The 23,611-nt window shown below is 43.3% G+C and overlaps 2 protein-coding genes across 33 annotated transcripts in view; both read left to right on the plus strand.

Annotated features, from left to right (window-relative positions):
* The window catches only part of SORBS1 (sorbin and SH3 domain containing 1), a 696,861-nt gene that overhangs the window by 626,011 nt on the left and 47,239 nt on the right, over positions 1-23,611 (plus strand). For 28 of the 32 annotated variants that reach the window (XM_063961529.1, XM_063961528.1, XM_063961549.1 and 25 more), the window contains 2 exons: positions 11,615-11,784; positions 17,805-17,890. In XM_063961529.1, the coding sequence (XP_063817599.1) occupies positions 11,615-11,784; positions 17,805-17,890 (256 nt within the window). Of the gene's footprint in view, positions 1-6,616; positions 8,028-11,614; positions 11,785-17,804; positions 17,891-23,611 lie in introns of those variants that run through there. The other 4 variants (XM_063961554.1, XM_063961552.1, XM_063961551.1 and 1 more) reach the window with 4 other exon arrangements.
* On the plus strand, positions 14,150-16,521 carry LOC135056417 (sorbin and SH3 domain-containing protein 1-like). The gene has a single exon (XM_063961557.1). It carries the CDS (start codon positions 14,414-14,416, stop codon positions 15,896-15,898), a length of 1,485 nt encoding a protein of 494 aa, XP_063817627.1. The 5' UTR covers positions 14,150-14,413; the 3' UTR covers positions 15,899-16,521.

Raw genomic sequence — 23,611 nt, forward strand, 5'->3', positions numbered from 1 at the left:
TGTATGCTGTTGAAACGTACAAAGCTATGATTTGCTTCAGCCAGTACAAAATATTTATTAGATATCCATAATTATTAGATTGACCATAATTATTTACTAAGATCATGTAAGTATATATAAAATATATCTCTAAAAATATATATAAAATATATAAAAATACTCTTTGGCATTGTTATACGTCAGTGACTGAGTTCAGTGGCGTCACCAGGCGAGTGCAGGGGGTACACCAAAATATCAGAGCTGCAATGCTGTTTTGGTGTCACCCCTCAGATGGTGTCACTGAGCAGTGGTAATGGAAGACGCACACATCATCCACACTATGCCAGGGAGGCTGCCCAGCAGTCCTGGAGCACTGGGCAAGCCCCCAACATGACGAGGATGTGGGCATGACACGTGGTAACATTCCCAAAATGTCATACACCATGTGCGTGGCTTGGCTGACAAAATGCCACACCCCCTTTTGAGGAACCCAGAGATGGGGGTGACACCGTGAGTTGGTGCACTGGGTGACACCAACCCCAATAATACCGCTGGCTGAGCTAAATAGGAGGAGGGGTGTTCTTCTATAATAGATCCAGTGCTGAAAGTAGGGTGGTACGGAGTACCATTAAGTAATCTGGTGGTAGTACTCAGTACCACCAGCCCATAGCTGGGGCATAATTTATAAGGCGCATTTTTGTGTGTGAGACATAAAATGGTGTCAGTGACATAACTGTGTGTGGCATAATATGTAATAGGCATTACGGTGTGTGGTTTAATATGTAAGGCATTACAGTGTGTAGCATAATGTTTTATGGACATTATGGTGTCTGGCATAATGTGTAATTGGCATTACGGTGTGTGGCATAATGTGTAATAAGCATTACAGTGTGTGGCATAATGTTTAATGGGCATTACGGTGTGTGGCATAATGTATAATGGGTGTTACGGTGTGTGGCATAATGTGTAATAAGCATTACGGTGTGTGGCATAATGTGTAATGGGCATTACAGTGTTTGGCATAATGTGTAAGGGGCATTACGGTGTGTGGCATAACGTGTAATAAGCATTATGGCGTGTGACATAATGTGTAAGGGGCATTACGGTGTGTGACATAATGTGTAAAGGGCATTACAGTGTGTGGCATAATGTGTAATGGGTGTTACGGTGTGTGGCATAATGTGTAATAAGCATTATGGTGTGGCATAATGTGTAATGGGCATTACGGTGTTTGGCATAATGTGTAAGGGGCATTACGGTGTGTGGCATAATGTGGCCATGGCCCTAGTTTTGTGTGAACACGCCCCCTCATGATACGTGACCATGCCCATTTTTACTATCAGTACCACTAAGAAAAATGTTTTACTTGCACCACTGAATAGATCAGTCATATCCGACGTCGTTCAGAGTTGGACATACAGTAAATGTAAAATGCATCTGAAGAAAAAAGTTGTATCTTGATGCCCATTATGAGCTGCCTGCAAAGGCAAGATGTGATCAACTCTGCATAGGAAGCAAATGCACCACCTACACCATGCAGGTAACCAGAGCAGATGCGCCAGGAATACAATAGGCTATGTGGTATGACTGAGCAGAAAAGATGCTACACATCGCAGTACACAGTTCATAGACATTTCCCGGAATTGGCCAGAAAGTGCAGATAATAAGTACCCAAGTCGTCTAGAGCGTGTGAAATGCTAATTAAACAAGACGCAACCAGCAAAAAAAATTTTTGTTAAAGTCACCACTAATAAACATATGGGCAGCCTTCTTGTTCCCAGAGTCAGAGCCGGCCCTAACCAATATGATGCCCTAGGCAAGATTTTGGCTGGTGCCCCCTAGCACCACCGCTAGTTCTACAGGACATGCCTGGCACGAGTCAGCTGGCAGCTCTGCTAATGTTGGGGCGCATTTTGTTTATGAAAATGCATCTTATTTGCATTGCTATGTGATTAGGATGCACAAACAGCTTTTGCTGATTAAAATGATATGCAGCATGCCTATATTCTGTGTGCGACTGCGGCTGTATCTGCATACGAAATGCTACATTACAGTGGTTTCCAGGAATACACTGCAACGTAGCATTTTGTATGCAGATACAGCGTCAGTTACACACAGAACATAGGCATGCCGCATATCATTTTAATCGGCATAAGCTGCTGGTGCCCCTAAGCATACCAAATGCCCTAGGCATTTGCCTAGTTTGCCTATGCCTAGGGCCGGCTCTGCCCAGAGTAGTCAATATACCGTATTTTTAACTGTGCAATGTAATATTGCTTTTAAATCACAGTTGCAGCAGCATGATGGGTGTGTCTTGGATGCATTAGCTGTTACAGGCATGTCTGTCATCATCAACTTGTAACTTGCACCCCACAAGCCATGTCCTTCCAAATAGGCTCATTTGCAGGTTTTTTGGGGGCTGGTCATCTTAGATGCTATTTGTATCAATGCATCCTTACTGTAGTTTAGCCATGCCTACAGGTCTCTTCCATGCCCCCGTCTCAGTCCCGTCGGCCCTCAGGGCAGTAAGTGCAAGCTGCCCACTAAAAAAAAATATATATACGTAATCTGCAAGTCGTGTTTACGTCCATCTCTGATTGAGGTCCATACTGCAGGTCTGCTGGTAGAAATGCCTTATGTGGATTGGCTGATACACAATGGCAGGAGCCGTACGTTAATATGATTTGCAAGGTGATATTTTTCACACATTAGTTCGCTGGCCTGAAGATGTAGGAGGGGCATATTCATTAGTAGCAAAGTGTATAGTCATTTTTAACAGCGCACACTGAAGAGTGTATTTTTCTGTACCTTCAATATATAAATCTTGTACTTCAATCATGGACTATAGTGATGCTTTAAAGCATAATTGTTGTTGTCAAAGTGTCCTCATCTCCTAATACAGTGAAAGCATGATTTTGTTTATAAAAACAATCATCAGCCTATTATTTCACTATAAACTAGTGACATCACTTGGGCTTCAGGCAAATACTACCTCACGCCTCAGTGTGGTCACCAGTTGCATGTATATTGATAGTCTATATGCTTCCAGATTGTGTAAATGATGAGTGCACTGTAATTGCCTCAGAATAGGCCACTCTAATAACCACTAGCACTAGTTGTGCCATGACGACCAGCCAATATAAACTTGTCAGATTATTTAATCACATGATCCAGCTTCCTCCTCTCCTTGGCTGACCCTACACCTAAAGCATCTTGAGCCGAAGCATTTGTTGGGATATATATTTTCACACCCATTGGTCTTTCATATACTTGCTAAAGTCAACAGTACTAATCTGTGGCTGTGTTCATTAATGTGTCAGTTTATTGCATGCTATTTATTAAGAAGAAATCTATATGTATAAGTATAAATGGGTTAGCAACATTCTGTTTATTTAATCACACTTATTCTCACTGGCCACTTATTTAATCACACTTATTCTCACTGGCCACTTCATGGTGCCCTCAGCGAGGACATTTGGTCATTTTGTTAGGTTGACCTCTGCAAAGGAATTTGGTAAAATGAAGTCTGTAAGGCAGGCATTCCCAACCACGGTCCTCAAGGCACACTAACAGTGCAGGTTTTAGTGATATCCAGCCCTCAGCACAGGTGACTTAATTAGTAGCTGAACTATTTTGATTTAACCATCTGTGCTGTAGCCTGGATATCACTAAAACCTGCACTGTTGGTGTGCCTTGAGGACCGTGGTTGGGAATGCCTGCTGTAAGGCATACTTGCCTACCTGACCCTCTCCATGAGGGAGAAAATGCTCTGTTCCTGGACTTTCCTGTGGTGAAACACCTTTCTTATCAATTACCTAGCTCACCACAGGTGATGGCAATCATACATTACCAGGAAAGTCCAGGAACAGAGTATTTTCTCCCTCATGGAGAGGGTCAGGTAGGCAAGTATGCTGTAAGGTAGAGATGTATTATTGAACTGTTTGAAGTTTGGGTCCCTCTCGGCTAATAATATCTGCTGTGGGGCTTATGTGTTATGTGTAAGCGTGCTTTAAGCAAGTACTACACAGCATGTTACTGATTCATAATGACTGTAGGCTCTGGAATGTGTGTGGGTTTGGCAGCATGAAGTATTTAGACAACATGAACAAGATCTGTAAAGCATGACTAGAGCATAGCTTAAGCAGGCTTTGAGAGCAAATCTAACAGCATGCTGGAGCTTGTAGTTTCACAGTAGCATGGAGAGCTTTCATAGAGTATTCTGTGTTCCTTTATTAATGTGGCTGAAGTAGAACTAGAGATACTTTTACATACCTCCCAACTGTCCCGATTTCGGCGGGACAGTCCAGTTTTTCACGGTCTGTCCCGCTGTCCCACCCGCGGGTCGCAGTGTCCCGCGGGTGGGGGGGCAGTTGGGAGATCCCCTTGTCACTCGCTGCTCTGAGCAGAGCAGCGGTGAATAGATGCTGTGCGCATGCGCACAGCGTCTATTCACGGCAGAGAGGGAGAGGGGGCATGACCAGCAGCTCTCACAGCGCTGTTCATGCCCCCATAATGACGAAAATGGGGGCGCGGCTTGCGATCGCGGCACTTACAGCGATGCCACGCCCCTTTCTGGTAGGCCACACCCCATAAAAATCGGGCGCGCACCTTCGACGCGCGGAAGTGTCCCTCCACGGATGAGAGAAAAGTTGGAAGGTATGCTTTTGTGCATTTATCTTCAAAACCAACCTGGTTTGGGGGTAATTCCAAGTTGATCGCAGCAGGAATTTTGTTAGCAGTTGGGCAAAACCATGGGGGTAATTCCAAGTTGATCGCAGCAGGAAATTTTTTAGCAGTTGGGCAAAACCATGTGCACTGCAGGGGGGGCTGATATAACATGTGCAGAGAGAGTTAGATTTGGGTGGGGTGTGTTCAATCTGCAATCTAATTTGCAGTGTAAAAATAAAGCAGCCAGTATTTACCCTGTACAGAAATAAAATAACCCACCCAAATCTAACTCTTTCTGCACATGTTATATCTGCCTCCCCTGCAGTGCACATGGTTTTGCCCAATTGCTATCAAAAATCCTGCTGCGATCAACTCGGAATTACCCCCCCCCCTGTGCACTGCAGGGGAGGCAGATTTAACATGTGCAGAGAGAGTTAGATTTGGGTGGGTTATTTTGTTTCTGTGCAGGGTAAATACTGGCTGCTTTATTTTTACACTGCAAATTAGATTGCAGATTGAACACACCACACCCAAATCTAACTCTCCCTGCACATGTTAAATCTGCCTCCCCTGCAGTGCACATGGTTTTGCCCAACTGCTAAAAAAATTCCTGCTGCATTCAACTTGGAATTACCCCCTTTGTCTTGTAAATGTTACACCTTATGTTGCACGTTATTTTTACCCTGTGATGTTCTAAACAGCTGTGCATTGGAAATCAATCCACTTTACCTACATCTATAAATTGATGGCTTATTAGAAAACAGCTAGAAAAATTAAGGAAGGTATATAGCCAAAATTGCAGTAGGGTACGTGCAAGTTATTAATGTGAAGACACATGAAGGTAGATGATGTCTTTAACAGTACTGTAAAGGTGCATACACAATGTAAGTTTTTGCCCAGCGTGTATGCACAGCGATGATCGCTGACATCGCTGGGCTGAAAAGCGCTCAGTGCATACACACTGGTCGTTTGATCGCTGACATCGCTGGGCTGAAAAGCGCTCAGTGCATACACACCGAGCGCTTTTCCCCCCTGCCCAGCAATGTCAGCGGGGGTGAGCGGCTTTCCATAGCAGGACGCTATGGAAAGCCGATCACTCCGCCGTTCATCTACTAGTAATACCAGTAGATGAACGGCGGCCGCCAGCAATGAAGCGGGAGCGCGCATCAGCGCTCATTGCCAGGGCATACACACTGGGCGGCTTTGACCTGAAAGCAGCTCAACACACCAAAAGTGACCTGCTTTCAGCTCAAAATCACCCAGTGTGTATGGGCCTTTACTTAGCATTAGTGCATGTAGCCTAAACACTGTTGGGTCACGGTTCTATCCATATAGTTGTTGCTACTTTTCTGGGACGGTCCTTTAAATGAAAGATTTGTTCAAGGAAACTTTGGTCCCAGGAATGTCCCTGTTTTTCAATACCACTTAACTGCACAGTACAATGGGGCAGATGTATTGAGCCTGGAGAAGGGTTAAAGAAGTGATAAAGCGGTGATAACTGCAAGGTGATAAAGCACCAGCCAGTCAGCTCCTACTTAACATTTTTAACATATGTTTTGATTGGCTGGTGCGTTATCACCTTGCACTTATCACTTCTTTATCCCTTCTGTAGGTCAATCTGCCCCAGTGTGTCTTATTTTATATATTGAATGCAATTATCATGATCTGTGCTGTTGAAGAGAAAATCATATTATAACCAAGCTCAGTAAGCATATCACGATGTGGATCACAAGCTCAACAGCCTGATCAAAATTGTTGGCAGTCATCTAACTATGGGGCCGATTCAGACCTGATCGCTGTGCTGCTAATTTTGTTGTCCTGCGATCAGATAGTTGCCGCCCAAGGGGAGTGTAAATACGCCCCGTGCAAGTGTGCAATCGCATGTGTACGCCGTGCAAAAATGTCCCTCAGTCAGCGGACAGCTGCAAATCCGTTCACAACTCACTTACCATCTAATGTTTTTTTCCAGTGTGTGCAGTGTGTGCGTAGCCCAGGACTTACTCTTACAGTGCGAAAAGAAGAGGCTGATCGGGTTCGGAGCTGACATCACACACCCTCCCAGAAAACGCTTGGGAATGCCTGCGTTTTTCCTGACACTCCCAGAAAATGGGCGGTTACCACCCACAAAACGGCCTCTTCCTGTCAGTCAGCATGCAAATGGTGTGTGACCGAAATTTTCTCACCAACTTGTCGCTGTTTGGTGACGCATGTGCGCATTGCGGTACGTATGCATGCGCAGTCAACCGATAATCGCTCGCTGTGTGAAAACGCACAGCAGCAATCTGGTCTGAATTGGGCCCAATAACGCTATCCGTAGCCAAGTTCCTACCTACAGCCTATTACTACATGTGCAAGAAGCCCTTCACTTCATCATGTGCATTATTGGATACTGTATGTGTGATGTGTTTTTTTTTCTTCATGTTCTATTTAGACCCTATACAGCTTCTAGAAAAGTACCCTTTACAATGGGGATTAAGACTGTGAGAAGTAATTTGTATTTAAATATGATCTTTAATTCCATCCTGAATAACTCTTTATGAAACTACAATCCGAGATTTTGAAGAGAAAAAATTAAGTAGCAAATAATACCACAGTGGAATAAAATCTCATTAAAATGTCCAGGAATGTAGGTATAGTGCTAAGGATCCATGACCTATTTAAGAAGCAGGTTTGCTTTAAAATACAGTTTCTTTGCTGAATTAGGTCAGTATCGTCCTTCACTGGAAATGAAGTGCTTCTCGTCAGTATTAAGATAGGTCTCTATGGTGTTGTGATGGGTAAAGATAAACCACTTGGGTTATTGAGTATACTATGCCATAAAATAATAACAAGCTTGAGGAATAAACATTAGACAGGAAAGCTTCATTCTTTTGTGACAAAGTAATACACATCCTCCAACGGGTTTCGGAGTATGGATAAATAATGTCTAGGTAGACAGTCAATAGGTCGACACCATATGGTCAACAGGTCAAAATGTCGACATGTACAAAAGGTTGATCTGTCAATGGTCAACACACATATGGTCGGCACAAGTTGTGTTTTTTTTTACATTCTTTACAATTGTTGCTTGCCACGTGGACTATTGTTGGGAATAGTAACCTGTTCTGAGCGCAGCACTAGCAGAGCGAGGCACCGGGTCTGAAGCGTGACACAAAAAGAACATAAAAAACTTGTGTCAACCTTTTTTTATGTCTCTGTGACTCTGTCTACCTAATGCATGTCAACCATATGATGTCGACCTATTGATTATATTATAACTGTAGATCTTTTATACCAACTCCCTCCAACTCATATGGAACAATGTATCCTTGTGCTGTAAATTATAAAGACTCCAAGTCCCTCTGAGGTGACTTCTGTTATCCATAATAATTCAGGTATATGGGGGGTAATTCTGAGTTGATTGCAGCAGCAAGTTTGTTAGCAACTGGGCAAAACCATGGGGGTAATTCCAAATTGATCGCAGCAGGAATTTAGTTAGCAATTGGGCAAAACCATGTGCACTGCAGGGGAGGCAGATTTAACATGTGCAGAGAGAGTTAGATTTGGATGGGGTGTGTTCAATCTGCAATCTAAATTGCAGTGTAAAAATAAAGCAGCCAGTATTTACCCTGCACAGAAATAAAATAACCCACCCAAATCTAACTCTCTCTGCACATGTTAAATCTTCCTCCCCTGCAGTGCACATGGTTTTGCCCAATTGCTAACTAAGGGGGTCATTCCGAGTTGTTCGCTCGGTATTTTTTTCTCGCAACGGAGCGATTAGTCGCTAATGCGCATGCGCAATGCCCGCAGTGCGACTGCGCCAAGTAAATTTGCTATGCAGTTAGGTATTTTTACTCACGGCATTACGAGGTTTTTTTCTTCGTTCTGGTGATCGTAATGTGATTGACAGGAAGTGGGTGTTTCTGGGTGGAAACAGGCCGTTTTATGGGTGTGTGCGAAAAAACGCTACCGTTTCTGGGGAAAACGCGGGAGTGGCTGGAAAAACGGAGGAGTGTCTGGGCGAACGCTGGGTGTGTTTGTGACGTCAAACCAGGAACGACAAGCACTGAACTGATCGCAGATGCCGAGTAAGTGTGGAGCTACTCAGAAACTGCTAAGAAGTGTCTATTCGCTATTTTGCTAATCTTTTGTTCGCAATTTTGATAAGCTAAGATTCACTCCCAGTAGGCGGCGGCTTAGCGTGTGCAAAGCTGCTAAAAGCAGCTTGCGAGCGAACAACTCGGAATGAGGACCTAAATTCCTGCTGCGATCAACTTGGAATTACCCCCCATGTGCAGTGCAGGGGGAGCAGATATAACATTTGCAGAGAGAGTTAGATTTGGGTTGGTTATGTTGTTTCTGTGCAGGGTAAATACTGGCTGCTTTATTTTTACACTGCAATTTAGATTTCAGTTTGAACACACCCCACCCAAATCTAACTCTCTCTGCACATGTTATATCTGTCCCCCCTGCAGTGCACATGGTTTTGCCCAACTGCTAACAAACTTGCTGCTGCGATCAACTCAGAATTAGGCCCATTGTTCAATATTTCTTATATAACACACGGTTCTATACTTATATTCATTTCACTTGTGTATTATTACAACAATACACAAATACTTGTATAAATGGTGCGTTTACATTTTATAACTTCAGTGATCATTAGGAAAATAAGTATTATAAGAGATAATGTATCCATATGTAATGTTATTAAGGATACCTAGGGCCAGATGTAATGCAGTGCGAGACAGCTGGAGCTCCGAGATTCATGCCAAACTCGTACGTTTTTTTTAAAGCAGCAAACATTTACAAGGCAAAACCAGGTTGGTTTTGCCTTGTAAATGATTGGCACTTTAAAAAAACATACAAGTTCGTCCGGAATCTCTGAGCTCTGGACGTCTCTCACTGCATTACATTCAGCCCCAGAAGTCAGATTTCAGTGATGTGTTAAGTGACTTGGCGTCCGGCCTCATCCCGGGAAATGATCAGTATCTGCATTTTTTTCCCCACAGCTAAAAATGAGTCCTATCACAGAAAGAGCACTATACAAGTAAATGATTATTATTACAAACAATGCAGAGAACATCCTATTTCTGTATACACACTACACCGTTATCATTCCTATAAGAACAATAGATTTCCCTAAAGATGATTGAGGTTTTTGCATGCAGATTGTCAGAATATGTCTGTACACACTGCATTTGCTGCACCACATCGGTTCGCTGGGACCTGAAAAATGTCAGGACGCGATCTGTCTGTGTTATGAATGACAGACGTCTCACTGTGCTGTGTACACACTGGGCCTGACTCAGATGTGGCTGGAGAGTGCATCGTTGCTGCTTACTTGTAAGCAGCCATGATGCACAGATATGGCAATGACGCAGGAAGCGCCCGGAATACGTAGATGCCTCCTGCATGCATTTGTGATCTAGGATTACTTGCGACTCCATCAGCCAGCTGAATGACCTATGGGGTCATGCAAGCCGGCCGCTGCAGCTCCTTTCAAGGGGCCAAGAAATCTCTGTCGGAAGACTGGGACCCTGGCCTCGGCACCACCACAAAATGCTGACTTTGCTGCCCCCAAATGGCTGCCGACTGTCAATCTCTTTGCCTGCAGCAGTAGTGCATCTGACCACGCAGGACCCATACTGTGCATGTGCAGTACAGGTCTGGCGCATGCACAAAGTACTGAATATCAGTACTTTGTGTCCAATGTACCAGATACGTTGGGCCCTAAATCAGGCCCTCTGTGCAATATTCAGACCAGCCATCTTAGAATTGGCTGATTGGCCCAATTATTACATAGTGTGTACCTAGCATAAAGCTCAGAAATGAAAAACAAATACAGATAATGTTAGTCTTGGTACAGAATAACAATATTATACAGGTTGGTAATATTGAAAAATGGGGACAGCTCTAGGGACAAATATTTCCAAGACACAAATGTGTAACATACAGGGCTGTTCCTGGAAATGAGGTATAGGTGGTAACTATGCCAATAATCTGCTTCCGGCATTTAATGTATTAGCTGTAGATTATGGGAGGTTGTGTATACTATTGTGCTTATTTTTGTTGCTATAGAAATCATTTAAACAAACGTAAAATCACAAGCTTCACAGGACTTTCCCACGTCCCCATAACATAGTGCTGTCCAGAAGTCTGGATTGGCTTGTCAAGGCTGTTATGTGGCCCCTAGCTTGCTCATAACCTTTACAGAGCCTGTTTTATGGGATCTTTGTGGGATCTGGCACAGAAATATATATTTCTGGGACGTGTGTGGCTCTTTATACAGGGAACCTGGTCAGCAGAGTTTTGCTTGTAGAAGTGAGTAACATCTTTCTCTAATAAGAGTCACCAGTAATGAGTTCTCATCGCAACGTTGCAGTATTCAGTCCAGCAGTTAAAGTTTATAGCACAGTTTCTGTTAGCTCAGTGTCTCACATGTTTCCTTGTGGTTTTATTTAGCTCGGTCCTCTTCCTTCTGAATAAAACCAGTTCCTAACATGTCCTGAAATATAAACTATTGCAATAATATTTCTGTACTGCTCATCCTGTCCTGTATTTATAGTGGCACAGTGTGTTGTGGCTGTCAGTAGAGGAGCTGTTATGTAGTCTGAGAATTACTATTATTTTTCTATTGTTTAATGTACAATTCAAGTTTCTATTGGATAATGTAGAATTAATAAGTGCTACTCCATTTATTATACAAAAGCATTAACAGTTCACTTCAGAAAGTTATCGTTATGTTGTTACATTGTTTAAAGTGAATTGTTTAGCAGGAACTGACCCCTGTAAAGTAACTGTGCTGTTAAAGCTCCTGACCTGCAGAGGGACTGCACCTTCATTCTCCCTTTTGCAGACGTTTGCATTCTTTCAAGATTATGAAACCGATTAAACAAACACTAATGAACTGGAAAATAGGATTTGCTAAATGTCTCCTCACTGTTTAATGGCCTGACAGCAAGTCTTGTACTTTTCTTCTCAGTACTTATACACCTAGTTACCACTTCAGCCGAGGAACCGAGACCTCGCCAGAGCCTCCACTGTCTGAAAATGAAAGGCAGATCTACAAGAATGTTTTAGAAGGAGGAGATATCCCTTTCCAGGGACTGAGCAGCTTGAACAGACGCCCCTCCAGCTCTGCTTCCAATAAAGGTACTTGATGCAGAAACATCACTGTGGTGTAACAGGTTTTACTTGCTAGTCTGATTGAGTACTCTTTGCTCGTGTCCAAGATATACAGATATATATTAATGATGACATGATATAGTCACGCAGACCTATGGAAATATCTGCCAGCAATGTGTACTAGAGAATGTGAGATCATACAGTTTAATGTAACATAGAACTTTGCCTCAACGTAATACACATACACAAAACAGTCACACGTAAGGCCTCATTCCGCATTAGGAGTAATTCCAGCTAGAATTAGCATCTTAGCAAAACCATGTTGCGCAGAAGGGGTTCAAATGTGCAGATGGGGCTTGGATGGTCGGTGTCTTAGTTCAATTCTAAATTACAGCTTAAATAGAGCTACCTAATATTTGTGTGTTATGTGAAAAAAAGGGCAATCTTTTCCCTGCATTATAAATAACGTGCAAATGTATTTTTACATTTACTTTCAAAATAAAATTGCACCTTTTGCAACCCAACATGGGGGGTTATTCAGAGTTGTAAGCAAACCAAAAAGGTTAGCAATTGGGTAAAAGCATGCTGCACTGCAGGTGGGGCAGATGTAACATGTGCAGAGAGATTTATATTTGGGTGGGTTATATTGTTTCTGCGTAGGGTAAATACTGGCTGCTTTATTTTTACACTGCAATTAGATTTCAGTTTGAACACACCCCACCCAAATCTAACTCTCTCTGCACATGTTACATCTGTCCCACCGGGTGTAGTATGGTATGCGGTCGGGCTCCCGGCGACCAGCATACCGGCGCCGGGAGCCAGTGTGGCGAGCGTAAATGAGCCCCTTGCGGGCTCGCCACCCTGCGGCCACGGTGGCGCACTACGTGCGCCACGCTATTTTATTCTCCCTCCAGGGGGGTCGTGGACCCCCACGAGAGAGAATAAGTGTCGGTATGCCGGCTGTCGGGATCACGGCGCCGGTATACTGTGCGCCGGGATCCCGACAGCTGGCATACTGAAGACCACCCGTCCCACCTGCAGTGCAACATGGTTTTGCCCAATTGCTAACCTTTTTGGTTTTCTAACAACTCTGAATAACCCCATGGTTTGGATGCAAATTTATGCCCTTAACGTGACATGCTCCTGACACTAAGGATGGGATGTACTAAGCATCGCACCCAGATTGCAGTACATCCCATCCCTTACTGCGTACATACTAATTGCATATGTACATATTACAAATATGATTAGTTTTGCAAAGGACAGCTCTCCTGATAAGAGATGTTGTTAGCGATCACTGGACTACTGGATGTAGAACCTGGGAGCCCTTCTGTACATGTTCAGGGAGACGTGGGGATTTCTGGGAGGGATCTGATTGGATCCCTCTCAGGGAATTGTGAAAAGAAGTCCATAGGCTTCTATTGGGTAATGTCACCCAAAGATAATGTTACCCATCGGCTCCAAGCATGCATTACACGTATAGTTTAAAGCCAAACATATATGCAGGAAAAGCTCTGTTTACATATCCAGCGCTACCTTGTAGCTAATCTTCAACAATGTATCAGCAGTATTACTTTTATGGGGCTGCTGCCAGTGTATCACCCAAGTCAATTAAACTACATTCAGATGGACATAAATTAGTTAATGGACTCCCCTGATGTAATTCTTGACAACCAAAGAGTTACGGACATTCGATTCCTATATTCGTAAGTCCAGTGTCCACAATTGTACAATTGTATGTAATCAGCTGGCCAGCTACTTTAAATATCACTGATGCAGTAATGAGCTATAAACAATGCTCACATCCTCCCCGGCTGCTGGTGCCGTCCCTTTTTTTGTGGCAGTCTTTTCAGAGGCTTTAAACTATAGGTTAAAATTGCTGGATTATTTAATGCAGATAATTTTATTAGATGGTGATGTGTTTTAAAGTTTATACACTTGTCCCAAGGTTATAATAAATTGTTTTGATTAAATAAAAAACCTTTTTATTCATTGGTTGAGGCTTTTTCTGTGCGCTGCAATTCTGTTGCTTTTTAGATTTTCTATATACAGGGTTGAGTAACCTCTGTTTTTCTGCTAGCTGCACAGAAAACTGCAATTGATTAGCGCTGGTCAACCATTTTTTTGTCTATTACATGTATAGAAATGCAGTAAAAACTCAGAAAACAGCATTTATGAGGTTTTAATTGGATTTTAGGCTTTAGTACATCCCGCCCTAAATGAGGTCCTATGTCTCAATATATATCAGTGCATAAGTACCTCTTGCACATCTATTGCTCATGGAAAACTGTAACAGCAGGCTTATACTTCTGTAAGCTGTGTATATAAAAAATATATATGTATGTATCTAAACGAGGCATTCCTGAATTCATATACTGTGTTAATTAGGTTTATTAAATCACATTTTGTATACTGCTTTTTGCGCTTCTATGATATCTCTTTTCATTAACATGTAATTGTTCTACTGGATTCCGAGCAATACACATGTTGACTGACTGACTTGAGAAATTTATATCATTGTTTTTAGAGTCTAATTTTAATGAGGATAATGGCTTTTGATTAAATCTGTCTGATTACAATGCATACTTGTGCTTCTGTTTAGCCTATTTACTGTTACGTTAACACAGTGCTTTTATTCTATTCTGCATGCTTGCAAATGGACTCGCCAGGTGGGAATGCTCACGTATTTACACATTCCTCAGTTAACAAGCGAATATGTAATAGTAATTCATTAGGCAGTGTGTATAAGCAGAAATCTTCTTTGTCAGTTGCAAAAACTTGCATAGCTGAAATTCTGCCGTCCAGATTCAAACCTATAGTTGCCGTTCAGGCCCCCTGCATGTACAAGCAGAGTGCATCGCTGCCTCAGCAGAAAGCACAGAGCTGTGAGAACCTGCTTGAACCTTTGGCATCATTGGAAAACAAACAAGCAGGGGGATGTGTGGAAAATATGCTGGCCAAATCCTGCAAGGATTATAAAGTAAAGTCGGGCAGCGCTATGAGCCTGCAAGAGTACAGCTTGAACTCCGCAAAATGTTCTTTCCAATCAAATTTCAGGTCAGGTGGTCCCGAATTCAATGTGATGTACAGAGATATGCACCATATTAACCGTTCCACTTTGTGCAGCTCTTCATCCTGCTCCAATGTAAGAGACATTGCAAGTCAGTTTGAGAGGGAAGGAAAGAATGGAGCCTGTCATAAGTTTGGACTTGAGAGCTCCAAAAATGTCCCCAAGCACACAGTGTCCTCCAGGGTGACAGCATTCGAACAACTAATACAGAGATCCAGATCATTGCCGTCTCTAGATATATCCAGTGAACAAAGCTTTTCGCCTACACCGCCAAAATCTAGAGCAGGGATACAATCCGCTTCCTCTGCTGAATCTCTTTTAGAAATTCCAATTAAGAGGAATACAGATGAAGATGTACAGCCGCTGTTGCACACAATCGCCGACCCTAAGGGTAATGTAGAGGAGAGGACTTCTGACCTAAGTGACAACACTTTAACTGACGGCCTTTCCGGCTGCACAGATGAGACTGACCTTCTTTCCAACGCCTCGAGTGATAGTTGCAACAGTACTGCCAAGCCACCTCAGAAATCTAAAACTAACACCTGCAAAAGTTCCTGCCCTGCTTCCTACACAAGATTCACAACTATTCGGAGGCATGAACAGAAAATGGCCAAGAACTCTCATTTAAAATCAGATACGCAAGCTGATCGGCTGATCTTTCAGAGAAATATATATCTTATAAGCCCTCTTCCATTCAGATTAAAAAAACCATTACAGAACAGTCCCAAAAAAACTTGCGATACAACAGAGAAGAATGGTGATGTGATAGAGCCATCCAGAGAGAGCCAACCAGACCACAAGACTAAGCCATCCGAAGACGTTGAAGAGAAGCCTCATCTTCCAATGCGCCAGTCTTCATTTGAAATTGTGGAAAGACTGAGCTGTCTAAACATTAACAATTTTGAGCATGATAATACTAATCTAGAAGAGCATTGTTCAGACTCTCTTAATAATGGAGATATTGTCTCATTTCCTTTATGTTACAATTTGGATTCAAACAACAACAGTCAGCTGAGTGAAGGTGGAGCAGTCACAGGAGGTGGAGTTTTTCTGCATCTTGCCAATATGTGACACTTCATCTGTGTGACAGACCATCTCTATCTGTCATTCACCTTCATTTTCTCTTGAATCCACATCTGTGCTTATCGTCTGTGTTCCTTCTGAGCTGACATTTACATAGGTTTTGTGCAAAGTGCAATGTGTAAACAAGCAGCTTATCCGCCCTCTTAAATTCAGTTCCAGATAATTACTAAAATCAGGCCATATAGATTACTTGACTGTTGGCAAAGTGACCACTAGAATTAAGTAACAATGTATAGTTTAGGCATCACCAGTGATTTCAAAGGCATACACATGATGCTTTCTCACTCAGGAACGCAGTGAAAGCAACTACACGTATAGCAACTGTTTGTTTTGTTCAGCGTCTTCCTTCAGGGGCCTCTAGTTTAGCGCAAGCTCACCCACATGTGATGCTAATTAGGATATTATGTGTCAGATTCCCCCTACACTCTTGTTTAAATAGGGATGCACCAAATCTGTCCAGGTACCAAATGGTTTGACAGATGTTTCTGCCACATCATCCTCAAGCTCGTAGTTTTAAATTGAGCAGAAAGGGTCAAGATCAGGGAAGGCGACGGGTGACATTCCAGCTGCTTAGAAACTACACATCCCAGCATGCCCTGCCACAGTTTTGACGTTAGGACACGCTAAAACTGTAACAGGGCATGCTAGGATGTGTAGAAGCACAGCATCTGGAGTGCCATAGATTGCCTACCTCTGGTCTAGATGATACACATTCTTATCTGTAATTTGGCACCTGGAAGTGATAATTTGAGTATTGAAATCAGGATTTTGATATGTTTAGCCAAACCTTACCCATTTAGCTAATCCCAAATATTACTAAACACCCATTGGTGCTTATTTGGTAGTGGGCACATTTTCACATTAACTTAAATAGGAAAAGATGCATGCGAGGGAAAGCATGCTTACGTGTATATGCTGAGTTGGGCGCGTTTCGCCAGGTGTGTGGGTACTTATACTTGCCTTTCTTAACACTGTAGATATGTGAGTGGACAGTTTTAGAAGTAAATGTCGCATTATGCTATTTGTCCTGAATAAAATAAAGTAATGTCATATATATGTGCCAGAATTGTATCTTAACAGTTATTTAAAAATGCAAAATTCACTTTCTAAATATAAAATACAATTTAATAGAAACACCTCCAGATCTAATTTCCCCTCTTAAAATGAAGCGTGAATCTTTCTTGCAGTAAACCAAATGGGCATGTCAGTTACATAACGCAAATAGGCCCCCGTTACTGCATAAACTATACTGTAGCCAGCGTGTTAGCTAGAGGGGTCTATTTGCAATCAGCCAATCAGAAGTGAATAAAGGTGGTGCTGCTGTCATCGTCATTGTTTGTATAGTATCAGCCCTCGGTACGTCTGCGGATATTCCCCTCACTGATTGTGTTACAATGTTAGCAGTATGCCCTCTCAGTGCTACACCTGCCACTTGCTGTACCACCTCACTAGATGTGCGTCAGGATTGCACCATCTTTATTGCACATGCGCAGGATGCAAATGCATAGCTCATGCAAAAAATCTATTTACATCTATCTGTATATGAGCCCCTTTGTGTTCCTACAAATGATGGAAGTGAACCCTTGATTTGGTGTAACCCTATTTAAAACCAGTTTAATCCAATAGCTGTGTTATGTCTAAACTCCGTTTTGTCCTCTCTGAGACTGCATCATCGTGTTTAAGTCAAATTGCTGTTCATTTACTCTTGTCCCTCATGCTCTTTTGATCGGTGTCAGCAGGATCACAAACAAGTGTTTTGAAGAGTTTGGTTGCAGTGATTCTGTTTCTAGTGATTTAGATACATGATCTATACTGTCCTGTGTGCTGTCTCAGTTTTGTGTGCACCCCCTTTTCAAGTATCGTGCACTAACTGGACTTTGTTGTTTTGGAGTAGACTCTGAATCTCCAAGGCATTTCACACCACTCGAATATATGGATCATCCTGAAGAGTACGTGCGCCGACGCTACGACAGCAAAGAGGTATTCAGACCATTTTTAAAGACATTACCATTTTATTGCATATGTTATATTCCAATTTCCTCAGGACAAACAATGCATGATAATGAAGTGATGTAAAGTGTGGCATGATTTACTTAATTGTGAGTTCGACTTAAGATGCAAGTTTGTAATTGTATTTGATGTAGTAGTGCACTTTATAGACCTATCGTAAATAAGAGACGTAGTAGAGAAGTGGAGACATATCAGATAATCTCTTATAGATGAATATTTCATGTCTGCACACTACACTCCCCATGCTGCAGAGTGCAGGCAGCCATATTACACATTGATTAAATGACACAGAAATTGTGGTTAAGACTTTATAAGAGTCAATATTTTTTAAATATAATTACTTATTAGAGAATATCAATGCAAGTAGTTTCATAGAAGTTCAGTAATCATAATGTTTTTTCTTACATAGAACAGTTTTGCCCACAATTAGACACAATTCTTAAATATAAAGATTATTACCATGGCGTTGTAAGGAATTTTACTGCAACAGTGTGGTGTAATAACCACGGTAAAAGACCAAATTACTAGGAAACTGCATAGTCATTTTGCTGTATATCACGGTAATCCTATACCATTGTTTGTAAGGGAGAACATAGTTCTGCAGTCTTTAACTCCTCATGGAAATGCTAACACAAATTGAGGTTTGGCGCTCTGTCAGGTGCCAATATACACTACTCCACTGATAGCTGTTCAGAAAATATAGAAAGATATGTAATACCTAAAAATGATGATGATGTCCTATATCTCGCCAGATGTTGCTGAGTATACTAGCTAGTATACTAGCCACAGATTTCCTCACATCCGTTCCTGCAAGACAAAGGAACCTTCAGAATGGCTCGGAAGGAATGCCTAAATGTTTTCAGTAAAGTAGCCCAAGTAAACTACATGCTGTAACAAATAGCAACATGTTCCAAACTAGCTGTCCTTTCATTTTCTTCTGTAGTTGATGTTGATAAAAGTAAAATATCTCAGAAAGTGCAGAGATTTATTCACTAAAATTGAACAAAACACCGAGTACATGTTAAGCAGATACTGATTTTGGATACCTCGTTTTCATATAAACTGGAATATGTGACGGCCCCAAAATAATCATTTTAGTAAATCAATCCAGTTGAAAAAACAGCCTGCATACTTTCGCGTGCTTCCACTCCCTGTGCCTCTCTGCAGACCTAATAGCACTCCCAGTGCCTCACTGCACACCTAAGCACTTTCCCAGTGCCTCTCTGCACACTTAAGCACTTCCCAGTGTCACTCTGCACACCTAAGCACACTCCCAGTGTCACTTTGCACACTTAAGCACACTCCCAGTGTCACTCTGCACACTTAAGCACACTCCCAGTGTCACTCTGCACACTTAAGCACACTCCCAGTGTCACTCTGCACACCTAAGCACTCTCCTAGTGCCTCTCTGCACGCTAAAGCGCCTCTCTGTACATCTTAGCGTACTCCCAGTGCCTCTTTGAACACCTAAGCACATTCCCAATCAGGGCCAACTCTTCCATTAGGCACCAGGACCTGATAGGACAGTTCATTGAGGATACCTGCGAGAAAAATTAAGGATGTCCCTGACATCTCTATTAAGCTTACTGTTGGTGACAGCTGTATTTACAGCTACACCAGCTATTATTTATGTACCTGTTGTAGCCTGATGATGTACTTGATGAAGTACATTAGGAATTAGGGACGGTAATAAGAAGCTTTGCCTAGCGCACTGTCCCTGTTCCCAGTGTCCTCCTGTATACCTAATTGCACTCCCAGTGCCTTTCTACACACCTAAGCACACTCCCAGTGTCTCTCTGCACCCCTAAGCACACTCCCAGTGCCTCTCTGCACACCTAAGCACACTCCCAGTGCCTCTCTGTACACCTAAGCACACTCCCAGTGCCTCTCTGCACACCTAAGCACACTCCCAGTGCCTCTCTGCACACCTAAGCACACTCCCAGTGCCTCTCTGCACACCTAAGCTCACTCCCAGTGCCTCTCTGTACACCTAAGCACACTCCCAGTGCCTCTCTGCACACCTAAGCACACTCCCAGTGCCTCTCTGCACACCTAAGCTCACTCCCAGTGCCTTTCTGCACACCTAAGCACACTCCCAGTGCCTCTCTGCACACCTAAGCTCACTTCCAGTGCCTTTCTGCACACCTAAGCTCACTCCCACTGCCTTTCTGCACACCTAAGCACACTCCCAGTGCCTCTCTGTACACCTAAGCACACTCCCAGTGCCTCTCTGCACACCTAAGCACACTCCCAGTGCCTCTCTGCACACCTAAGCACACTCCCAGTGCCTTTCTGCACACCTAAGATCACTCCCAGTGCCTTTCTGCACACCTAAGCACACTCCCAGTGCCTTTCTGCACACCTAAGCACACTCCCAGTGCCTTTCTGCACACCTAAGCTTACTCCCACTGCCTTTCTGCACACCTAAGCACACTCCCAGTGCCTTTCTGCACACCTAAGCACACTCCCATTGCCTTTCTGCACACCTAAGCTCACTCCCAGTGCCTCTCTGCACACCTAAGCACACTCCCAGTGCCTTTCTGCACACCTATGCACACTCCCGGTGCCTTTCTGCACACCTAAGCACACTCCCAGTGCCTTTCTGCACACCTAAGCTCACTTCCAGTGCCTCTCTGCACACCTAAGCACACTCCCAGTGCCTCTCTGCACACCTATTCTCACTCCCAGTGCCTCTCTGTACACCTAAGCACACTCCCAGTGCCTCTCTGCACACCTAAGCTCACTCCCAGTGCCTTTCTGCACACCTAAGATCACTCCCAGTGCCTTTCTGCACACCTAAGCACACTCCCAGTGCCTTTCTGCACACCTAAGCACACTCCCATTGCCTTTCTGCACACCTAAGCTCACTCCCAGTGCCTCTCTGCACACCTAAGCACACTCCCAGTGCCTTTCTGCACACCTAAGCACACTCCCAGTGCCTTTCTGCACACCTAAGCACACTCCCATTGCCTTTCTGCACACCTAAGCTCACTCCCAGTGCCTCTCTGCACACCTAAGCACACTCCCAGTGCCTTTCTGCACACCTAAGCACACTCCCAGTGCCTTTCTGCACACCTAAGCACACTCCCAGTGCCTTTCTGCACACCTAAGCACACTCCCAGTGCCTTTCTGCACACCTAAGCTCACTCCCATTGCCTTTCTGCCCACCTAAGACCACTCCCAGTGCATTTCTGCAAACCTAAGCGCACTCCCAGTGCCTTCCTGCACAGCTAAGCGCATACCCAGTGCCTTCCTGCACAGCTAAGCGCATACCCAGTGCCTTCCTGCACAGCTAAGCGCACTCCCAGTGCCTTTCTGCACTCCTAAGATCCCTCCCAGTGCCTTTCTGCACAACTAAGCGCACTCCCAATGACTTTTTGAGGATCCGTTTGATTTGCCGGCTGTCGCTATTCTGGCGGTCAGGATACCAACGCCAGAATCCTGCCATCTGGCAGTGCCGCCATCGAGAATACCGGCACTGCAGGACTATTCCCACTCGTGGGTGTGAGTGGGAATAGATCCTGTGGCAAGCAGAGCGAGTCCCCTAGGGGACTTTTTGCACACACCCCGCTGCCGGTGTTCTAGCGGCTGGGATGCCGCTGTCGGTATATTGACAACTGGCATCCCGGCCGTCCGGAAATCATACTGAATCCCCTTTCTGTACATCTAAGCACACTCCCAGTGCCTTTCGGCACACCTAATCACATTCCTAGTGCCTCTCTGCACAGCTAAGTGCACTTTCAATGCCTCTGTGCACATCTGCGTACACCACCCTGAGAGGCTGATTCTAAGCATCTTTTGCCAAAGTCGCGACTGTGTCCTCTTTTAATACTGTAGGTGAATTTTACAAACCAAAGACACCTACTTGTAGCGTCTTGGAAAAGTACATTTCCGCCTCTGTGCATGCACCGTCAAATCTTACACCAGCACTATAGCAGGTGCAGTTCCTGCATCTGACTATGCTCTCCTGTGTCAGCAGTTCAGCTTCTTTGGACACAGCCCCTTTCAGCGACACATCTGTATCTGCTTAGCCACCCCCTTTTCAATGCCCAGGATCACCCACTAAAATTCCCATCCTACGTCTGATTCTGTTCTACATCTCTGAGCGCTAACAGTCAGGACACATGTGCTGTGCTACTGGGACGCACGCACAGACTTACAATATCGGCCAACTGCGTGCGGCATTCACACTGCTTCCAACTCAGAATCCAGCTCTGAGTGTGGAAAATATATGTCCATGTTGATGTGCGTACAAAGTATTGTTTTAGTAAAAGGGGGGTATGTACAATAAATGAGTATGGGAAAACCCCTTTACATAAATTTAAACAGTAACATTGCTATCTGTGATTTGTTGACACAGAAACGTGAATGGGAGGAGAGTGCTTTAGCAGTGTCGTAAGATAGCTGATGTGTTTGCGACATGCAATAGTTGTAATTCTTGTAGATGCTCATTGCTATTTCTGTAGATTTTGTGTAACAAATGCTACAGGTCTGTACTTGTGTACAAGAGCAATTGCGGTCTGCAGAAAGCAGTTCTAGGAAGGTTTACGCACCAAAGTCTGTACTTATTCATATATCACAATATTGGGCAATGCAGTATTTTGTGTACATGTACTGTAGCGATTCCTAATGGCTTATACCAAAGTAATAGGCTACACCGTGCTTCTCCAGCTGTGCAATTTCCCGAAATATAATTAGTGGCGGGTGGGATAATGTATCAAACTTAACCTCCTAAAGAGGACAGATAGAGAAGTTGCCCATAGCAACTAATCAGCGCTAGCTATCATTTTATGGAATTTGCTGGATAAATTAAAGCTAGAAGCTGATTGGTTCCTATGGGCAACTTCACTTGTCCTGTTTAGATGGTTTTATCCCTTAGTGCAGAGGTTCCCAAACTCCACCATTACAGTCCAGGTTTTAAGGATATCCATGCAGATCGTAAAATCTAATTGACTGAGGTACTAATTAAGTCACCTGTCAAGCATGGATATCCTTAAAACCTGGACTGTAATGGTACTTCCCAAAATCTAAGCTTTTTATATAATTAACATTTTTAATTAGGGTTTAAATTCCTAAAATGGAATGGTTATTATTTTTATAATTACATTATTTACACTACAAGTTTTATTTACATAGATTATTTCTGTAAATGAAGAAGACATAAAGCTACATACATTGACAAATTGTCAGGAAGGCTTATTATTCCATAATATGACACCATGTAATTATATCCTCCTGACCATTAATCATTAGGTTAGAGGCCATAATCCCACAATTGTGCAGTGCACCTGTTCCACGTGCTTTGTCTGAACTGTGAGCTGAGGTGCGGCCTATTATGTTGAAGAACAGGTTGGAAACTTGCTGCACACTGGGCCAATCTGCAAGCACTGCACTCATTCTAAGGATGTCCCACACAGTTCTGAATAGCATAATTTCTTACAAATTCATCCTTAATTCATAAGTACTCCACCACAAAGCTTTATCCAGACTGCTAACCCAACCTCTTAGTAGAGTGAATGGGCTCTATATTTCATACAAAATACTAGGTTAATATGTACGATTTTGATGTGCTTGGCCAACGGCGCTGCTCACCTTGAAAGTCTGTCCTGACATTATAAAAAGTCAGTGCACCAAACCCAAACCGGTTTCTGTAACATGACATTATCACAATACACCTCAACAAGTTGCCAA

Source organism: Pseudophryne corroboree, chromosome 3 (assembly GCF_028390025.1).
Source record: "Pseudophryne corroboree isolate aPseCor3 chromosome 3, aPseCor3.hap2, whole genome shotgun sequence".
NCBI lineage: Eukaryota > Metazoa > Chordata > Amphibia > Anura > Myobatrachidae > Pseudophryne > Pseudophryne corroboree.

What these genes read in the sequence shown, in the direction of transcription:
- LOC135056417 (XM_063961557.1), top strand. Translation starts at nt 14,414, where the DNA reads ATGGACTCGCCAGGTGGGAATGCTCACGTATTTACACATTCCTCAGTT.